This window comes from Ictalurus punctatus, chromosome 3 (assembly GCF_001660625.3).
Source record: "Ictalurus punctatus breed USDA103 chromosome 3, Coco_2.0, whole genome shotgun sequence".
Lineage (NCBI taxonomy): Eukaryota > Metazoa > Chordata > Actinopteri > Siluriformes > Ictaluridae > Ictalurus > Ictalurus punctatus.
Window position 1 is genome coordinate 8,303,540 of NC_030418.2, and position 22,814 is coordinate 8,326,353.

Consider the following 22,814-nt stretch of genomic DNA (forward strand, 5'->3'; position numbering starts at 1 on the left):
TGAGCAGGGCGTCAACAGCTCCAAAGATCCTGTCTTAAGTCGGAGGGTTTAGTTAGGAGGTAGAAAAACATTTAAAGACGACGTTTTAAAAGAAACAAGTGTTTCATCCTTAATGGTAAAAAAGAAAAATGGTTGTACTCCAATATGAAATAAAATGGCGGAGACACACTGAGTACATTTCTGTTCCACAGTCTATAAGGATCCCCAAACTTCATGTAGTGTGGAAAAATATATACACCCTCCGTGACTACGTTACTTATGGTTTAAACATTTTTATTTTGTGATGGCAGCAAGACAAAACGGTTGTGCATTTGGTATGTGGTGATTTTAGAATTAGGCCCCAAATGTCAAATATGTTTGTGTATGGTTTCGTCAGGCAAAGATCACGACGGTATGGAAAGAGTATACAAGAGTAATTGGGGTGATCTAATGCTTAGGACTTGTACAGTACTTCAGCTCGGGAACGTCCCACCATGGCGTTCAGAGAGGCGTTATCTATGGTACACGTATATATAATATAGATCAGATCACCAGTCTGTCTTTACCCACTACTGATCTGGGGGGTGGGTGGGATGGGGATAACAGTTCAGGCATATTTCCAACAGAACAGAATATTAGACATTTAGTGTAAACTAGTGAAAAAAAAATCTCTGAAATATTTCAGTGAAAATAGTGGTCCATATTTATTGCATTATATTAGAAATGATAGTACAGTCTTTGTTGATCAGTTACCAACTCATACTTTATAATAATTTGTTTAGGAGCATCTGAATCTGGCAAATAACTTTTATTGCAATTAGGCATACAATAAAAGTTAATAAAAAATTAGGAAGAAATGACTTGTGCACTACTGCTGCGGATATTAAGTCAAACCATTTTGTTCAAACTTCAGCATGACCCATAGAGAAGCAGAAACCTATGGCACCTTATGAATACCATGTGAAGGATTACGTTGACTCGTCCCTTACAGTTACAAAGACGTGTCCTTGTGCAGGATCACCTTCGCACCAGCATCGGACCCCTCTTCTCCCATTTCAACGTATAAGAAAAGGCAAAATGTAATATAAGATGTATTAGAATATATTTATAAAATATAACACATTATGAGGAAGAAACATAAAATATTATTTAACAAGGTCTACCGTTCAGCCCTCTTAACTGTAAGAGCATCATCAGTATTGTACGGCAGTTGGGGAACAGTAGTTAGCTTTCAGATGTCAGATATAAAACAACTTTTTGAGTCACAGTGCCAAACTACTGGTATTATATTCGGATCCTTCTTTTTCAGCATGAAGGACCGGCATTTATTTAATAGACAGATGGTACAGCCATATACTTGGTCAGAGGATTTAGGAATTTCTTTGAGAAAGGTTCACTGTTTTCGTTCTTTTATCATAGCTTCAGTTTGTATACTTACTTTGGTTAGTGACTTAAACTGTTTTATTATGTATGGACCGATTTCATTAACAGGGAACGATGATAGGTGAAGATTAAGTTGGTATGCGTGTACAAAATAAAACTGTCTATATGTATATTTGTCTGCTATGTATCTGTTTAAACACTGCTGTAATGGCGATATAAAGAGAGAGAGATACCCATTTACTAATTCATAGAACCCCTTTCCACCTTTTCAAGTTCGTTATACATTTTTCTTTTCAAGCATCGTGTTCAGACATTGCAAATCATCAGTCTGAAGGTTAAGGGTTACTTAGATTTTTGCTTCTTCAGCATAAAAAAAGTCTAAACATTAATCTTATTATTAAACTCAGAAACAATATAACTGTCTGGTTGTGATCATAATAAAAGGCAACGTGAAAGGTTCCTTAATTCCCATTGAGATTTCTCTATGTTCTAAATGACCTTTCTACAGTATATGCCATTAAGTCCTAGTGTCCAGCCATCATTACAGCACGGGAGAGGAAATCTCGTTCATCAGATGTGCGATGTACGTCTAGACAGTCTGATAACAAACTACACACACAACTTTTATGTTGAGAGAATACAGATTGATCTTTGTTCCCAAATAACATTGGATCAGATCCATAGTTTACAGCATCTGTCCCACGCGTATTTAATCTGTATTACGAGTACTGAACAAGTTAGAGGAGGAGAAAATGTAGATTTACTGTTCATTGGAACTTTATTGTTTATTTAGATCTGTCTTATTCATTTTCATATTCAAATTTTTAAAAATACATAACGTAACATAACATAACGTATGAATGTAGGAACATGGATTTTCACCATGCGACTCTTTTCAGAAAATGGTCTTTCTCTGTTTCTTATGCACACAGAACCTACTTTTCTTTTCATAAAATCATACACCAATTTACTATTCCTGTATAGGGTTTGAGTAAATATAGATAAACTCATTAATGTACTGTAGCTCTCAGAGTTACTACACCACCCCACTTGGTAATTCAGACCATAACCTCATCTCGTTAACAGTTCTTTCCTGCAGTTCAGTCTGTCCACAAGGAATAGGTACACTCAGTAAGGATAGGGGTAGGCAATACGTGTGCATCACTTTGTTTCAAAGGTGGTGGAGATAAAGACACGTTGTGGAAAGTAGTAATACAGATATCATAACGAATGACCTTTTTGAGCTGAGTGAATGAAAATCAGTAAACTAAAACACTTTATTAGTGGTTAATTAACACACCCTATTGCATCCTATAAGAGATTAATCACATTCATAGACAACAAACGCAATTCTACAACATGGATCTACACAAAATTACATGAACACACAACTATCTGTGATAGCCATAGTCAGGAGCTGGTAAGGAACACTTACTAGCACAGTAATCTTAATAAGTATTTAAATAGATATGATATTTAATAGATATTAGACTTTTTATGATGTAATAATAAAATGTATTTTTTAAAAATTTGAATATGAAAATGAATCAAGACAGATCTAAATAAACAATAAAGTTCCAATGAACAGTAAATCTACATTTTCTCCTCCTCTAACTTGTTCAGTAATACAGATTAAATACGCGTGGGACAGATGCTGTAAACTATGGATCTGATCCAATGTTATTTGGGAACAAAGATCAATCTGTATTCTCTCAACATAAAAGTTGTGTGTGTAGTTTGTTATCAGACTGTCTAGACGTACATCGCACATCTGATGAACGAGATTTCCTCTCCCGTGCTGTAATGATGGCTGGACACTAGGACTTAATGGCATATACTGTAGAAAGGTCATTTAGAACATAGAGAAATCTCAATGGGAATTAAGGAACCTTTCACGTTGCCTTTTATTATGATCACAACCAGACAGTTATATTGTTTCTGAGTTTAATAATAAGATTAATGTTTAGACTTTTTTTATGCTGAAGAAGCAAAAATCTAAGTAACCCTTAACCTTCAGACTGATGATTTGCAATGTCTGAACACGATGCTTGAAAAGAAAAATGTATAACGAACTTGAAAAGGTGGAAAGGGGTTCTATGAATTAGTAAATGGGTATCTCTCTCTCTTTATATCGCCATTACAGCAGTGTTTAAACAGATACATAGCAGACAAATATACATATAGACAGTTTTATTTTGTACACGCATACCAACTTAATCTTCACCTATCATCGTTCCCTGTTAATGAAATCGGTCCATACATAATAAAACAGTTTAAGTCACTAACCAAAGTAAGTATACAAACTGAAGCTATGATAAAAGAACGAAAACAGTGAACCTTTCTCAAAGAAATTCCTAAATCCTCTGACCAAGTATATCGCTGTACCATCTGTCTATTAAATAAATGCCGGTCCTTCATGCTGAAAAAGAAGGATCCGAATATAATACCAGTAGTTTGGCACTGTGACTCAAAAAGTTGTTTTATATCTGACATCTGAAAGCTAACTACTGTTCCCCAACTGCCGTACAATACTGATGATGCTCTTACAGTTAAGAGGGCTGAACGGTAGACCTTGTTAAATAATATTTTATGTTTCTTCCTCATAATGTGTTATATTTTATAAATATATTCTAATACATCTTATATTACATTTTGCCTTTTCTTATACGTTGAAATGGGAGAAGAGGGGTCCGATGCTGGTGCGAAGGTGATCCTGCACAAGGACACGTCTTTGTAACTGTAAGGGACGAGTCAACGTAATCCTTCACATGGTATTCATAAGGTGCCATAGGTTTCTGCTTCTCTATGGGTCATGCTGAAGTTTGAACAAAATGGTTTGACTTAATATCCGCAGCAGTAGTGCACAAGTCATTTCTTCCTAATTTTTTATTAACTTTTATTGTATGCCTAATTGCAATAAAAGTTATTTGCCAGATTCAGATGCTCCTAAACAAATTATTATAAAGTATGAGTTGGTAACTGATCAACAAAGACTGTACTATCATTTCTAATATAATGCAATAAATATGGACCACTATTTTCACTGAAATATTTCAGAGATTTTTTTTTCACTAGTTTACACTAAATGTCTAATATTCTGTTCTGTTGGAAATATGCCTGAACTGTTATCCCCATCCCACCCACCCCCCAGATCAGTAGTGGGTAAAGACAGACTGGTGATCTGATCTATATTATATATACGTGTACCATAGATAACGCCTCTCTGAACGCCATGGTGGGACGTTCCCGAGCTGAAGTACTGTACAAGTCCTAAGCATTAGATCACCCCAATTACTCTTGTATACTCTTTCCATACCGTCGTGATCTTTGCCTGACGAAACCATACACAAACATATTTGACATTTGGGGCCTAATTCTAAAATCACCACATACCAAATGCACAACCGTTTTGTCTTGCTGCCATCACAAAATAAAAATGTTTAAACCATAAGTAACGTAGTCACGGAGGGTGTATATATTTTTCCACACTACATGAAGTTTGGGGATCCTTATAGACTGTGGAACAGAAATGTACTCAGTGTGTCTCCGCCGTTTTATTTCATATTGGAGTACAACCATTTTTCTTTTTTACCATTAAGGATGAAACACTTGTTTCTTTTAAAACGTCGTCTTTAAATGTTTTTCTACCTCCTAACTAAACCCTCCGACTTAAGACAGGATCTTTGGAGCTGTTGACGCCCTGCTCAGGGTTAAACAACAACGTATTTACATTACCTTCATTAATAAATTGTCAAACTAACCTCTTGGTTTTTAAAAAAATAAAACATTTTTGGAGCAAAAGTCAGGTCCTCTCTCATTTCAACAGGTCCTCTTGTTGGTGAATACACAGCAATCTTCTAAGGGTATTAGGATTTCTCGGAGCAGACATTGTAACAGATTGTTGCAGAGTTTCTTCTGTGTTTTAACTACGACGTCTTAACCACTATTTTAACACTGAGACACACGACTCCCTTTAATTCGTTAACAAACACATTTGTAAGAATTCTGGTCAGCAAAACCCCCGAAAGAACACCTGTGTCTCTCTCTCTCACACCCACCCCCGCACACCCACATGGTCACCAGAGGTCATAAATGTACTGCTGGGACATGGGATGTCAAAGCATAGACGAAAGCTTATGTATTTAGCGATAGTTCTGTGTAAGTATCCTCGTTGGCGGACCATTTTCTGAAATCTCGTTTATAGTTTAAACAAAATGCACGACTCTTTTAAAACACCGTCTTTAAAAAAAGGTTTTTTCACCCTTAAAATAACCTGGTTAGCAGGTAGGATATGTAATACATATTTTCATTTTCTTCAGACATATTGTCACTTCAGTCTCCACAACGAATAACACCGATGGTTTTGACCTTTCTTTCAGTAAAAGAGAACAACGATATCATACAGCCTTGAAGGACTGTAGAAATGTTTTACACATCACAGTGTTTTTCTCAACAACGTAGCCAATAAACAGTTCAATTATTTCACAAACCTCAGTCTGTTCATTTCTTGACAGAAGGATTACACATAGATCATACACATAGGGAGCTACACATGCATAACATGTCCAAAATTCTAATACATCTACCACATTCAGTCACCAGGTCTAGTATTTTCTGATAGATTAGTTACACAAACTGATAATTACCACAGAAGTAATTTCAGAAACAAAGATTCACTTAAACCACAAATGTACACATTGGTAGGGATCGTTAAACCCTAAAACACACGACTCGTCCCTTGATTCATTAACATAAACACACTGTAAGCAGTCTGGTCAGCAAACCCCCAGGAAACACTCGACTCTCTCTCTCTAACACACCCACACACACGCACGCACACCCCCCACACCCACTACGACGTCTTAACCACTATTTTAACACTGAGACACACGACTCCCTTTAATTCGTTAACAAACACATTTGTAAGAATTCTGGTCAGCAAAACCCCCGAAAGAACACCTGTGTCTCTCTCTCTCACACCCACCCCCCGCACACCCACATGGTCATCAGAGGTCATAAATGTACTGCTGGGACACGGGATGTCAAAGCATAGACGAAAGCTTATGTATTTAGCGACAGTTCTGTGTAAGTATCCTCGTTGGCGGACCATTTTCTGAAATCTTGTTTATAGTTTAAACAAAATGCACGACTCTTTTAAAACACCGTCTTTAAATGTTTTTCTGCCTCCTAACCCTTGAAGGACTGTAGAAATGTTTTACACATCACAGTGTTTTTCTCAACAACGTAGCCAATAAACAGTTCAATTATTTCACAAACCTCAGTCTGCTCATTTCTTGACAGAAGGATTACACATAGATCATACACATAGGGAGCTACACATGCATAACATGTCCAAAATTCTAATACATCTACCACATTCAGTCACCAGGTCTAGTATTTTCTGATAGATTAGTTACACAAACTGATATTTACCACAGAAGTAATTTCAGAAACAAAGATTCACTTAAACCATAAATGTACACATTGGTAGGGATCGTTAAACCCTGAAACACACGACTCGTACCTTGATTCATTAACATAAACACACTGTAAGCAGTCTGGTCAGCAAACCCCCAGGAAACACTCGACTCTCTCTCTCTCTCTCTCTCTCTCTCTCTCTCTCTCTCTCTAACACACCCACACACACGCACGCACACCCCCCCACACCCACATACACACACACACCTCAGATGTGTAGGACACTGTGTATAGGCCTACAAGACATTCCCCGGAAATTGTGTCTTCTAGTTTAAACAAAACTCTCGATTCTTTTAAGCAGCATTTTACATCCTAAAGGGTTAGGTTTAGAAGGCATGTAATACGCGCGTTTCTTATAAAACACCGTCTTTAAAACGTTTACCTCCTAAAGGGACCTATTTAGAAGGTATGTAAAAAGTTTTTTTTAATTATTTTTTCTTTTTTACATTTCTTCGGGTATATCAATGTTTTAGAGTATTTATTTCAGTAAAGTTTTATTCAAAGTCATGTCATTTTCTCAAAAAGTGCAATCAATAAAGTTGAATTTATTTCACAAGCTTACATTCTGCTCATTTATGTTCACATTCAACCATCGTGTATTTTCTAACAGCGGAGCTATACAAAACAAACCCCCACAATCTAAATTTAATGTGTGGTTGCAAGATAAAAATTCTAATTTATTGAATTAATTAAATATTTAAAGTTGTACACATTATTTTGATGAGTGGTGTTGACATAATAATGTTGATAATTACATCAACTTAATATTGTGTGTAATTTCTGCGTTAATTGATTTAAAACAAAATTTACGTTGTAGTACATTTACATTTATTCATTTAACAGAGTGTTAGAGGACCTGTAGACTGAACAAATACTAAGTACATTACAATGTGATTATCATTTCACTTACCATTAAATTCTACTAAAGCAATGAATTTGGGGCATGTTCTCAGTTGCGATATGACCGATAGTGGACTCGTGTATAGGCTACACCTGCTAATACATTTGATGGACTATTTTGCACTAGTACACGTAGCTAATGCTAGTCATATTTAGCAGTGTCATTTGAATATCCACTCTTTAGTTTACCGTAGCAGTGGAAAAGAAGGAAAAAGTTTCATTTGACAAATCTGTTCATCTAGAGAGGGCTTTTCAATTGTGCTATAGGAAAGATAAGCATGATTACATTTCTGCTTATTCATGTAAACCTCAACTACATTGTGTAATCTAATTTCATGTATTGATACATTTTTTATTTTATTTTTAAAAATCTTTTGTCATTCGCACGCGTAGCCTTCTAGCTCCACAGCCTTTGGACTGTGGATAGTTCTATGAGAGATAAAAGTAGTAGACACAGAGTGTTTATTTTTTGTCTATATTGTTCATTTCATTCAGTGCTTTAACGTCTATAAATCCTGCAGAGATGTTACGTATGAGATTTGTAATGTAAATCACGCTGGATTTTACTTACTATTGTTATAAAACTTAAAGGCAGTCATTTTTCCTGGATTAAAAGACTGCATTCTACTGCAGACAATCTAAATGGAGAAACGTAATTTTAAAAATGATTGTCAACTTAACAACTTGTGCTCATAATTATGGTAATTTAGTACATAACACTTAAATTCCTTTTAAATAATGTGAAAATAAAGTGCGTTTGTGTGCGTCATATTTTTGTTTGGATGTGGGATACACATGGCCGTACCAGGTATGGTCACGATTTGGATGTGAACCAGATTTAACAAAACTATATATATTCTTATGACCTACCACAGAGAGCTTCATATTCTATGTGAAGAGGAAAATCATGAGTATGCAACTTTTGTCTGTGTGGGGAGGGGTTGGGGAGGGGTTGGGGTGGGGTGGGGGGAACAAATGGTCGTACCAGGTATGGTCACGATTTGGATGTGAACCAGATTTAACAAAACTATATATATTCTTATGACCTACCACAGAGAGCTTCATATTCTATGTGAAAAGATGTACCAGGTGTGCGCAACGTGTGGGGCGGAAAAACACACATGGCAGCACCATATATGGTCACGAATGGATGTGATCCAGATTTAACATAACTATTCATATTTTTATGATCATGACCTTTGATCTAGATATAGAGAGTTAGAATGTGTATCTTTTTGACCTTTGACCTATACCTGTCAAAACTACGGTTACAATATATACAAACTATCTTCTCTCTCACAGATTCTGTTAAACAAACTACATTAAATCCCTGATCAGTTATAGTTTCATGTATAGTAAGTGGTTTAGATGTAAGGATTTGATATTTAGCAGTCCTAACTTCAGATCATAGGTGCGTCACATATATAGACATCACTTAATATACATACATGCAAATAGTCAAAATACATCAAATATATAAAGGAGAAAGAAAAAATGGGACTTATTATGATTAGATCTATTATGATTCCTTAGCTAGTTATGGACTTGTAGAAATGACATGGCTGTTTTTTAAAATAAAAATTGGCCACTATTTATTACGCAGTGGCCATGAAATGCCAAAGTTGTGGCTATGAATTGTGCAACTTGAGCCTATGTCTTAATAGGTTGTGGAACATCATATGTGGTCTCCAGTTAATTATTTGGCAGGAACAAGCAAAAACATAATAAATCACTTTACTTTGAGAAGTTGGTGACATAAGTTGAAAGGATAATGGTATCCATGTTGCAAAGCCAATAGCTCCAGTATGTCTTTATGCTCCATTCCAGTTTTGAAGTAAAGTGTATTAATCTCCATGCTTAAGTTCCTAATTCCCTTATGATTTTCTGGGAAAGTTTTCTTTTAATAACAACATTTAAGAATGTCAAAAACATGCACAATGAACATATAAGTTTTAAAGATTTATTCAATTGCTTTTTTTTTGGAGACTCCATGAGAGATATGCTTCCCCTGTGCACATTGTGTGATCTATGTAGGCTACGTGGAGCTGATGCTCTCTAAATATAAACATATTTGTTTTGTACATTACAGGTCAGTTTTTACAGAAATACAGTAGAAATATGGCTTTATTTTGGAGCTCGGTAAGGCAGTGTTTAGATTGGGAGCAAAACTACTGGTGAAAAAAAAAAGAACTGTGCACCTCCTGTTTATCATCATGTTAATGAACTTGGTCTGAAATTATAATATATTTGTGTTTAGTTACACACACGAGGCAATAATCAGGCAGTTTGTATGGCCTGTTGTACATAATGCTGTATACTATACATATTGTATGTAATATATAATAATATAATATGTACACCATATATCTGCTATATAAAATATATATATTTGTATTTTTTACAGATGTGAAATTTGACCAGGTGGATGGTGGATTTTTAATAGAACCATGGCTCATGTTTATTCAACTCAGAAGTGTTACCAAAACCAAAAGTAAACACAACCGAAAAGGGGTGACACTCATCGTGGTGTTCACCTTGTTCAAGTTCAAGTCAAAAGTTCAACGTTCCAGTTCATGCTTTGTGCATGTGTGTTTGTTTGTTGTAGGCTGTATCACGCTTTCTTTCTGGCTCATGCCAGTCTCCTGAAAGGACAAATAAAGTACACATAAATAACCTTCCCATTATCACACACAAGTGAGAATCATCACACATTCCTTACTGGTTCTGTCCACCTCGGTCTGCAGCCCACGATCACCCACAACACTACTGCCACAGACCTCTTTGCCAGACCATTTACTATCAAGTGTGGTTCTCTCCTAGCTGAGCCAAAAACAGTCCTCTAGGCCAAGATGTAGTAGCCCATGAGTGACTTGGCAGCCTACTCAATATATTTCCACATCCTTTACTGACTGTACCACAGCATTCATTAATCAAACTAGTGTTCTAATTGAGACTCCGAAGGAGCTAGCAAGACCCTGGTTTTCATTGCTGTCCATACTAGTTGCCCTGGGAATTTCTTTCCAGGTAGATTCATAGTCACAGGCAACAGAGAAGTATAGTGATAGAAAAGTAGATTTCTGAGAACATTCCCTATAGTCACAAAGTAACTCTACACCCTTGAATTCTTTCCGGAATAATACTGAAAATAATATTTTCCAACATGAAAATGTGCTTGGCCTAATTTCTGTAATATTAAGGAATAATCATTTATATTAAAGAGATTGTGTTCAGAATAGAATGGGAAATTATTAGTAGTAATGGCAGCTAACAGTAAGAATGAAGATTTGTGTATATTATGTTACACACCATCCATTTTATTAAGGAGCATCTGTACTCAGGAACCCACACAAAAACAGGAACCTGAGGCTACACAGGTTCACAGAAACTGGACAGTTAAAGTAAAAGCACTGCCTGCTCTTTTTCCTATTTATAACTGAGTAATTCAGTGAACTTGTGCCCGCTGTAGCCTCAGATTCCTCTTCAGGACTGGCAGGAGTTCGGCGTGTCGTGTATTCTGAGATTCTTTTCTCACCAAAACAGTAAAGAGTGGCTTTTTACGTTACCATTTGCATTACTGCAATTTTTTTTGGCAGGGCAGCTGTGGCTCAGGTGGTAGAGCAGGTTATCCACTAATCGTAAGGTTGGTGGTTTGATTCCTGGCCTGCATGACTCCACATGCCGAAGTGTCCTTGGGCAAGATACTGAATCCCAAGTTGCTCCTGATGGCAAGTTAGCACCTTGCATGGCAGCTCTGCTACCATAGGTGTGTGAGTGTGTGTGTGAATGAGACACAGTGTAAAGCGCTTTGGATAAAAGCGCTATATAAGTGCAGACCATTTACTTCCTGTTAGCTTGAACCAGTCTTGCCATTTTGTCTTCTTTTTTTCACAACATTGTGTAACCTCTAGAGACTGTTGTGTAATTCCCAGGAGATCAGCAGTTTATGAAATACTCAAACCAGCCCATCTGGGACCAACAACCATTCCATAGTCACTTAGTTAACATTTTTCCCCATCCTGATGTTTGATGAACATTATCTGAAGCCTTTGACCTGTATCTGCATAATTTCGTGCATTATGCTGCTGCCACTTGATTGACTGTATGAATAACTGCATGAATGAGCAGGTGTACAGTACAGACGGAGGCTGGAGGTAGGTCTAGCACTGTTCCCAATTTGCATTGCCTGGGGACCCTACTGCCAATCATTATGTGATGTGACATGACCACACAGTTCTGAACAGGCATAAAAGAGGGGTCTTTGTAGCTTTTAGTTGTAATTAAATTGTAGTAAGGAATATATTATATTTTCTGAATGCACCAGTATTAGATTCTTAGTAAATGACAGATCTTCTAAAATCAGAGAATTTAAGTGGTAAGGAATCACGCCTGTCCACCTCAGCGTCTTCATTAGGTGCTCGTCTTCGGACCATGCCCACTGTTACTGTTATATGCTCAATTTATCAAAATTATGGGAAAGCAGCATAAATATGGCCTAATTATCAAATAATGAAACTACAGAACCATGCTGCAATTTGGTACTTTTGCAACAAGTAACAGTACAAAAGACGACCCATAAATAAAGAATCTTTATTTACATTTGAAGTAAACCATCATAAATCGGAAAACATGCATCATGAAAATGGACAAAGTGAAACAAATCTGCAAAAGAAGAATCTGATCTTCCACAGCAAGATGAAAAAATAATAATTCAGGAGAAGATACAAAATCTTCAAGTACACACTCGAGGAAAAGTAGTAGAAAAGACCAAAATATTGCACAGAATCAGTCTAACCACTACATTCATGTGGCAAAAAAATCACTTAAATGCAAAAATAATGCTACGATAGATTCAAACTATCTTTAATTCAGAACAGCTGTGCTGTAGGTATGTCTCTGCGTGGCAAACTGTGCTTTTCTCTGAAAAAGAAATGACAACATATGACAGAAAATAGGCAAAGATGTGTGATTCTACAAAACCAACTACTCGCATGATTCAATCAATTGTCCATTCGTAGTTTTTCTAAGACTTGTGATTAAATAAGAAAAAGAAAAACAACAGAAGAAAAAAAACGTATGTAAAATAATAATGATACACAAGGCCATGGAGGAATATTAACGACATATTGCTCTTTGATGTGAGAGGCACATTTTGCTTCCTGCTAAAGTAATCCAGCTTGGTTCAGTAGTTAACAAACAGGCTGGAGTTTATACCTTTGCATTTTAATGTACTCATTACCCAGCCATTTAGGAAAACTTCTGTATATTTACAAACGAAGCAGAACTTTCTGCTCCAATGCTGTATTTTCAGAAGTAAAATGGCTCGCCAACATGAAACATAAATAACAAGAAATATATAATATAATATATAAGTAAAGAGGATGCATGAAGAGAATCTCAGAACTTTTCCCCCTCTAATAAAGACTAAACAAACCGTCTTTGGTCATTCAACTTCATGTCCTTGAAATATTCACTAAGACCCTGCTTAAAAAAAAAAAAAATCAACAAAAAAACAACAACAACAAACAACAACAACATTCTAAACCCAAGCCATCAACTGGCTGGCATGAAGTAATGAAAACGGGTACAGTGAAAAATAAATATGGTGTAATTTCTGCTTGGTTTGATGGGTTGAGTGAATGAGTATTTGTATTTCCGGAGGGGGGGAAAAGCAGTAAATCTTTCACATTAGATATAAAAGGCATGAATACAGAAAGGACCGTTTGCTAAGTGAGCCCGGATACTCCTGTAACTAGAAGCACAATTCTTCTTGTCTTCTCTTCAGATCCCCCATCAAACTCTTCACCAGTCTCTGTCTCTTGTCTGGTTTTTATCCTTTTCTCAGTGGTAAGTGACCGGTAATGGGAGCAGCAGCAGCGCCTTTAGACTCAGAAGGAGGCCGTTCGTTTGTGCGTTCACTGCATTTTTGACATCTCATATTTTGTAGTCATGATTTCCTGCAAAGTGACCCACATTGAAAAGCACGGTCATTTCCTGTATTTTTTTTTAAAAAGATTTTCAGTTGAAAAGAAATATTTTGTAGGGTCGGTTGAACAAACCTCATCTGAGTCGAGAAGAACAGGCAGAGCACTGAAACATATATAGTCATGTAAGTTAGAGGAGCTCTGAACACATTCTTCCTAGAGTGCATGAGAGCATGAGGGCAAAGTAACTATTTTAACAGGATATACAGTACTGTGTAGAAGTTTTAGGCACATGCAAAGAAATTCTGTAGAGATGCAAAGATGTCTTCAATATAATGAAATTAAATGTTCCTACATTAAAGAAAATAGCAGTAAACAGTAGTAAATGAAACAAAGTCAATATTTGGTGTGACAAAAAATAAAAAACATAAAAAAGTAGTCTCAGGTAGAATTAGTGCAGTTATATGAGGAAATTGGCTGTAAGTTTAATTGAGCATCTTGCAGACACGGTTCTTCTGGAGACTTTGACTGTCGCACTTGCTTCTTATTTTTGCAGCAAAAATCCAGCAGCCATTATTGTGTTTTTTGTCTGAGAGGTGTCTCTTACCACTTTATATACTGATTTTTTTAAATAACATATAGAAAAATGTTTGTAACATTTCATTTTTGCTAGAAAACTAATGTTTGGGAATCTAAAACGTTTTTGTACAGACTTGATAATGTAGAAGTCATAAAATAAAATAAAAATCTATAACAAAGTCTGTACTAAAAAAAATAAAATAAAAATAGGATGCCTAAACCTTTTGCATAGTACGATGTACTTAGACAGGGATCTTCACAGTCAATCCAGCCTGAGAAATACATGCATATAGAAGCTTGTTTTCCTTATGTTAAATCACCATCAGCATATATTATGACAGAAAATATATTGGTTATGATGTCTAATGTGATGAGTGTTATAAGATGAGTGTTACCCTTATCTAGACGGAAAGTACACAATACTGAGAATGTTTACTATTCAGCAGGGATCATGTGTAAGATACAGATCAAGTAGCAAAACTATAAGCATGTCAAAAAAGAAAATCAGATTCAGCACTTACATTAATCTTTCTGTTGTGATCATTAGGACAATTTTTGTGATATTACACAAAGGTGAGACAAATGAAAACCTTAAAAGTGCAACATAAAACAGCAACCAGAAGATTTTTTTTTTATGGAGGAATCTGGACACTTGGGAAAGCGCTAGAGCACTTGCACTGAGCAAAATGGAGATTATGGGGGCTTTCACACTGGAGTTAAATCTGAAACAGAGTGCGGTTTACATGAAAAATTGGTAATGTGAAAGCTGTCACTCGGACCGGAAAGTACGCCGCGGTGCCGAACCCGAGACTACGTGTAGTAGGTGGCCTGAGTTCAGATGCACTGGAACTGAGCTGTGATTCCTGTGAATGTGAACGCAGCTCGTACATGGGTCCGCACTTGTTCTGGAAGTGAAGTAACCTGCACGCATGTTGTAGCTGATGACGACGTCATTAGTTTCCACAATACACGTGTACCATGAGTGACAGGGGATTTTATAAGACATAAGAGGTCTACCGCTATGCATAATATCTGCTGCGCATACTAGCACCAAAATAATAATCTTTTTTTTTTTTTTAAATGGCAAGTCGCGTCGTGTACTCTACGTGCGTTTGTGATGATGTAAGATGAACACAAATGCACCGGGTTCGATAGAATCAGGTGAGTCTGAAAACAGACCAATGCTGCAGTGGGGGCCGGGAACCATCACACTCATATTCGAACTGCAGCAAACACACCCAGTGTGAAAACCACCTATGTAGCAATATTATGCACTTTTTGACACCTAAATGCAAGAATAAACATTAAGGTTTTCTTTTAACTCGCCCTCGTATAATGCGCCTGAAAGTGAACAAAGCAGCATTTTCCCACTTACACATCTGTTAAAGAGGAAGGAATGTTGTCTTCCACCCACTTCAAGTCTTCATCCTGAGGGAAAAAAAACATTCTTACAGTTAGCTTGCTTGCTATTTGTTTTAAATTACAGTGTCAAAATTATTGGCACCCTTGGTAAAGGTATTTATGGTTAACTAGCATTGAAAATGAAAGCTATCCCAATTAAATTTATTCTAAGATAAAAACATACATATAGATACATATATATATATATATATATATATATATATATATATATATATATATATAGATAGATAGATAGATAGATAGATAGATAGATAGATATACACACATACACACAAACAAAAAATCTGCCTGAGTCAGAATTCTCCATGAACCAGGTGTAGCTTCCTGGAAGTGGCAGTCAGATTTTCATTTAAAATCTCCTGATACTTCATGGAGTATTATAACAGAGGTCCCGAGTTCACTGGACGAAAATCACAAATCCTCCACCACGCGTAACAATACGGATTCTTTTCTGTATGACCATCCATCTTTTTACACCAATCTGTCAGTAAAAAGCACTATTTTTGTCTCATCTGACCACAGAACCTGGTTCCAGTAAAAGTTCTAGTGGCATCTAGCAAGCTCCAAGCTTTTATATTTTTGGTTCGATGAAAGAAAAAGCCTTCTTCTTGTCCGCCTTTCAAATAGCTACCTAGCATGGAATTTGTGTCTAATTGTAGATTTGGAGACTTGGAGTGACCACAACATGCTACCAACGTCTACACAACTTCCTCACTGTGCCTACATGGGAGAAAAATATACCTTTCCTTTTCCAAGTCAGGTTTATTACAGCTCCAGTTGTTTTAAACTCCTGGATTATTGCTCTAACAGTGGATATGGGCATATTTATATATTAATATATTTATTAAATTATTTGTCTGATTTAATTTGTGTATTGCCTAATTTTCCCCAGGTTGGTGAATCTGGCCTCTTTGTCACCTCATATTTAAACCCATGTGAAACATTCAGATGATGCTAAAAAGTAAAATATACGTGTGGTAATGCTTTAATTACATTATGTTCATGAGAATTCAGGGGTGCCAATAATTGTGACATGCAATTATGGTTAAAAAAAAATTATAAGGTAAATAAATTTACTTCAATTAAAGGTTCAAATGTTCTCATATTTTAAGATTAAGTTTTATTTATGAGATAACATTTTTTTATATATATATATCCATGTTTACCATGGGTGCCAATAATTCTGCAGCTGACTGTATATTTGGTATTATGTTGCTATTTTTTTTCCTTCTCGGCTGATACTCACCACACTAGAAGTAGGAGGTTTCGATGTTCCATTCGTCTCAGTCTTAGCAGCTCTCAATTTTATGCCATCAGCTAGAAATAAAGAAAGACACTGATGAGTTCACACAGCACAGGAAAATCTTGTGGAGGAAAATCATCTTGATGCTTATGGAAATTTATGAACAGATTATTGCTCACCAATATTTGAAGACACCAAGAACTCTTCAATCTCTTCATCATCTGAATCATCAATTAAAGGTGTGAATGCATATCTATAGCATTGGGTAGGAGGAGGGTATATAATAAAGCACAGATTCACTTTCAAGGTTCAAGTTTGCCTGCACTGAGAACAATCATTAAAGAAGTTTAAAAATGTTCTCTGTATACATTTGTCCAGGCTTAATAGTTTGCATAGCTTATGATACGTTAATCAATCTAAATTTTGGTTCAGATTTATTCACATTATTAAGGAAAACTGTTTACATTACAGAGTCAAAGCCCATATAAGAACGTGGACTGCATAAATTATATACACTTGAGCACCATGTATTTAAAGATTAATTTGACTCCATGTGCGACGTCTCGGTATCCATTAGACTCGACGTGCGACGTCTCGGTATCCATTAGACTCGACGTGCGACGTCTCGGTATCCATTAGACTCGACGTGCGACGTCTCGGTATCCATTAGACTCGACGTGCGACGTCTCGGTATCCATTAGACTCGACGTGCGACGTCTCGGTATCCATTAGACTCGACGTGCGACGTCTCGGTATCCATTAGACACTACGTGCGACGTCTCGGTATCCATTAGACTCGACGTGCGACGTCTCGGTATCCATTAGACTCGACGTGCGACGTCTCGGTATCCATTAGACTCGACGTGCGACGTCTCGGTATCCATTAGACTCGACGTGCTACGTCTCGGTATCCATTAGACTCGACGTGCGACGTCTCGGTACCCATTAGACTCCATGTGCGACGTCTTGGTATCGATTAGACTCGACGTGCGACATCTCGGTATCGATTAGACTCTATGTACGACACCTCTGTATTAATTAATCTCAATGTACGACGTCTCTGTATTAATTTGATTAGGGGTGACAGTGACATCATTTTGGTGTCAAAACTTGCCTTTGGTTATTTGCAGATGGTCTCCAGAGAAACATGATGACAAGCAGTATGATAGAGAACAGAAACCTCCAGAAGGCATCATCTACCCAGAGCTCCATCCAGTCCTGCTCAGAACATCAGCACAGGTAAAACACATCACATATACCTCTTTTTTAAAGAGAAAGTATGAAAACTATAGTGCATCAGATACTCACAGCCTGACAGTCTGCTAATCGGAATTTCTTTGTCGTCCATACCATGAAAATGACCGAGGCTGAAAATAAGGCAAACGTAAATACTATGTACTATATACACATCATGTAAAAGAAGCCAAAAAAACCATTCAACAAATCAATTAATTTTTTTTTTCTTAACCACAGAAACATCTGGGATGCCTAGGGAACCAGCACCTATCCCAGGAACAGAATTATTTTCCATTTTAATATCTCTTAATTTACTCACCAATTACAGCAAAGATGAGGGTATTGGTGAAGTGTCTGTACAAGGACAACTTCACTGGGTTTCTCCTGAGTTTCAGCGTCTTTATGGTTTGTGCAAGACTAACAAATATTTAAGAAGTCGTCAAGGAAATAACATAAAACCTTTGGGCAGAATCGTCATAGCTTGTGAACACCACTGACAAAAAGAGAACCGTCAAAGGATCAAAGAGGTTGTCAAAGAAACTTCATCCCGAAAAAAAAGAGAGAAAAATAAACGCTGAAGTAAGCATGCAGAAATGAAACATGATAACAGAGGAGGCCCTTGTGTATGCACTGTTCAACATAAAAGGATATCCACCAACAGAGAGAGGAGTCGAGCAGTGCCAGGGGAATGTTGGCCAGTAAGGCCAGGTCAGAATCTTTGGCCTGAGAAAGACAGAGATGGAAAGGGAAAAAGAGGTAGAGGAAAAGCAAGAATGAGTGAAAGAGCAAATTCAGGATAAGGGAAAAACCAAAGCCAATCAAGTAGAGCATTCACTCATTATGACAATACGATCACTTAAATTGGTGTACACACTTTTAGTCAGTTATACACGAAAACCATCAGATCCTGATCAAACACATTTTCAAGCATTTATAATTCATAACAGTAAAGGTGTTTTTAACCTATTACATTTCATCCATTTTATGCTTTTAGTGCAGGGCTGTGGTGTTCTTGAATGGAATCAATATAATTATAATGTGAATTGCACTGTATTTCCAAATGTTTGTGGACACCTGGCCATCACACACATGTGTGCTATTTGAACATCCCATTCCAGATTTAGTTCCCATTTCCCATAACCTCCACTCCACTCTTCTAGGAAGGCTTTCCACTATATTTTGGAGCGTGGCTGTGGAGATTTGTGCTCATTCAGCTACAAGAACATTAGTGAGGTCAGGCACTGATGTTGGGTGAGGAGGCCTGGGGTGCAGTCTGCGTTCAATTCATCGCAAAGGTGATCATGGGATTGAGGTCAGGACTGTGCAGACTGCTTGAGTTCTTCCACTCCTACTTTGGCAAACCATGTCTTCATGGAGCTCGCTTTGGGCACAGGAGCATCATACCGGAACAGGTTTAGGCCTCTTAGTTCGAGTGACAGGAAACTGCAATGCTACAGGTTACAAATACATCCTATACACAAATGTGTGCTTCCAACAATGGGACAAATGTTTTAGGAACGCCCATATATGGTCGTGATGGTCAGGTGTCCACAAACATTTGGGCATATAATTTATTTGCTAAAAATGATATTAGCTCAATTTAAAAATCTTATTATATTATATTATTATAATAATTAAGTATTATTATGCCATTTTCTAATTATTTTTGTGAAAACAACCAAATCATGGAGTCATAATGGTGTCACTTGCAGCTTCATTAGCAATAAGTGATACTCATGTACAGACTACAAGGAAAATCTTTGTTCTGTGAATCAAAGTGAGGTCTTGAAGCCTCACTGTAGCTTCTAGGTCTGGTTCCTTTGATTACAGATGTAGGCAAACATATTACAACAGTTCAGTTCAGTTCTATTGTGGGTCATGGGAGCTTTTATGGCTGCAAGATTTAAAAAGTTGGGAAACTCTACTTTGAATTTACTGGAACATTTGCAAGTTAACTTCCAGCTTAATTAAAAAGGTAAAAGGTTTTTGTTTCAACATTTAAAAGGGCAATTATTATTGTGCTAACCCTAATAGACTGCATAGCATTTCCAGGTACATATGGTTATTTGATTGGAAGAGCAAAACCTTCAGGAAGGATATGAACCAAATGATGCTGGAGTCAAACAGAGTCAGTACAATGGCAGTGATCAGAGCTGGTACATTGTCCTGGCCCTTTCCGATCAACACATATAAAACACTTACATACACAGGGCAAGAGAAACCAGATTCACCCCCTTTTTTCTTTATATTTTAGATAAAAAGCTATTATATTAATTAAAGGGGAAATCCACCCTGAATTACTTTATCGTTAATGTGCGTCCAAGACTTTTCGTTATTTTACTGTCATGAAATCCTGGGTTCACATTTTTGGTTTCAGCTTCTTTAAACAATGTCATTTGACTACGTGCTAATAATTCAGCCAGTAGGAATTAGCTCTCATTTCATTTCTGTGTAGAGAGAGTGATGCAGCAGTGCTTTATTCATTTGGTCTGTCCAGCTCTCTCATTTCCTCACCGGTCCACTCTGCTCAAACCGTTCTGCTTCCAATGCGTCAACTTTTGTACTAATACCACCGTCAACACCATCGTGCCGCCATTTCATAGATCTCTGCTGTAACCGCGTTGTATAGTTACACCGAATTCTGGAACTTTTGAGACCAACATTTGTTGTCTCTATGCTGGATTTCTCATTAATATATGATATTGAACGTGGGAAATGGCGAGTAAGAAAAGAAGCTCTTGCACGTATGTTTTTAGGGGCTAGCAGCAAAACCTGACTGTTCTCATGTGTTAAATGGCATTGTAACTGCACTAGCAATGTCCCCCATGACGTCAGTGCAACTGACAAACTGCTAACTTCTCATAATCCTTTTCATATACTTACCACTAAGCACATCATAAATATTTCAATATAACCGTCTTTAAATGTGTTTCAGGGTGGAGCTCTCCTTTCATTGATGACATGAATATGCAAAAGAAAGTAGGCACTAGTAACTAGAATGTACAATTTAATAAGTAAATAGTAAAGCTTATTTACCCCAGTAATCCTCAAAATTCCCTCAATGGCAGAAAAGGCAAAGTATAAGACACCTAGCCCCACGACTCTGTGCATGACAGTCCCCAAGCGAGGCCTGGAAAAGCACACAATCACAAACACACATCATTTAATAGTTGTCACCATCTCGGATATCATTTAATATATTGCAGCTTTTACCCTCTACTCACTTGACTATACCGTAGCCCAGACTGACAATGATGACCAAGAGTCGTGCTAGGGTTCTCTTCAGAGCTGACACAAGTTCAGCGAAAATCAGCAGGCCTTGTGCTGTAGAAAGAGGAGAGAACCGACATTGTTTATGACACTGCAAACGGGCAAACAAAATAAATAAAAAGAGGATAATTAGAAAAAAAGTATTTGCATTCAAAGCTTTTTAATGTCTTATTTTTAAAATAGTTGTATGAAATTTAGTCAAGCCATTTTAATGAATGTTTTCACACGATGCATTTTCTCCAATGCTTTCAGTGCAAGCACTCGCAACACAAAAAAATATAAAGAAAAATGACAGTGCTCCAACTCTATGAATATCAGGTTTTATATATTAATAACTCTAACAACTTGTTCCGTGGCATTACAAAATTACAACAGTAAGTGACATGGTTTGGTTGAAGCGAACCCCAGGATTCAAGAGGACTGGTTCTCTGAACTGACCCCGGGCTTGAAAACAGCACCACGTCACAATACACCAATCGTACCAAAATTGGGGCTCGAATGGCTGAAATTGGGGCCTTAACTAAAAAAATAATAACTCCACTAAACCACATATTTGTCTTAGGGTTGTTGGGTTTTATTTGTCACTTACATGCTGAGCCAACAGCATTAGTGTTCTCATACTCGGCACAGAAGACTGCCTTCTCTACCATGCCCAGGAAGATCACGCCAGCTATCCAGAACTGGATACGCAGCAGGTCTTTCCAGTAGCAAGAGGCCCACATGAACCAGAGCAGAGCGTGCAGGATGTAGACAATGCACATCACCATGTAGAACTAAGGGTGTGGACAATAAACGCCACACAACATGTTTATAAAAATAAATAAATAAATAAATAATTTTTAAAAAGGCTATATATCAATTATATAGGCATAAACAGACATAAGATGATTAGAAGTGTATAGCATCTCACAAATACCATTGCTGATTTAAAATTAACTTATATAATTAAAAAAATATCAACTAAAACACTCACGATCATAAGAGGCCATTCTGTGACTGAAATGTAACCATGGTCTCCTTTCATAATCACAGTGACTGTAACAAAGTAAAAGACATTACTATTGTAATTAGTACTTCAGCAGTGGCAATATTACTATAAGTTAAATTTCCAATATTCGTGTTTATAGGAAAGTCTTAAATAAACAATAAATATGCTGCGAGTCTTACAGGTTACATTCCAGTCGGCGTCCTTTTTATCGGACTTGATCAAAACCACAAGTAGGTATGGTCCATCTCTCCATGTTGTCGCAATGACATTATCCTTTTAAGAGAAAGAGGTGTTGTTGATAAAACTGCTTTACACCTGCTTTTACAAACTGCTTCTTCTTTTTTTTAGCAGACTTAAAGAAACATGAACTTTACCTTTTTACCTGGTTTAGCTTCAGTTTCTGCTGTAAGCCACC

General features: G+C 36.9%; 1 protein-coding gene across 2 annotated transcripts in view; it reads right to left on the reverse strand.

Moving 5' to 3' along the window:
• Positions 1 to 12,313: 12,313 nt before the first annotated feature.
• tmem87b (transmembrane protein 87B) overlaps positions 12,314 to 22,814 on the reverse strand; it is a 14,720-nt gene continuing 4,219 nt past the window's right edge. The window contains exons 6-20 of one of the 2 annotated variants that reach the window (XM_053679510.1): positions 22,774 to 22,814; positions 22,579 to 22,672; positions 22,385 to 22,446; positions 22,001 to 22,184; positions 21,366 to 21,465; positions 21,178 to 21,271; positions 20,238 to 20,313; positions 18,461 to 18,565; positions 18,214 to 18,272; positions 18,020 to 18,123; positions 17,085 to 17,158; positions 16,909 to 16,979; positions 15,616 to 15,668; positions 13,797 to 13,827; positions 12,314 to 13,694 (exon numbers count right to left, since the gene is read on the reverse strand). The exon at positions 22,774 to 22,814 is cut by the window's right edge and continues 16 nt beyond it. In XM_053679510.1, coding sequence (XP_053535485.1) covers positions 13,653 to 13,694; positions 13,797 to 13,827; positions 15,616 to 15,668; positions 16,909 to 16,979; positions 17,085 to 17,158; positions 18,020 to 18,123; positions 18,214 to 18,272; positions 18,461 to 18,565; positions 20,238 to 20,313; positions 21,178 to 21,271; positions 21,366 to 21,465; positions 22,001 to 22,184; positions 22,385 to 22,446; positions 22,579 to 22,672; positions 22,774 to 22,814 — 1,190 coding nt within the window. In that variant the 3' untranslated portion in view covers positions 12,314 to 13,652. The other variant, XM_053679511.1, reaches the window with a different exon arrangement.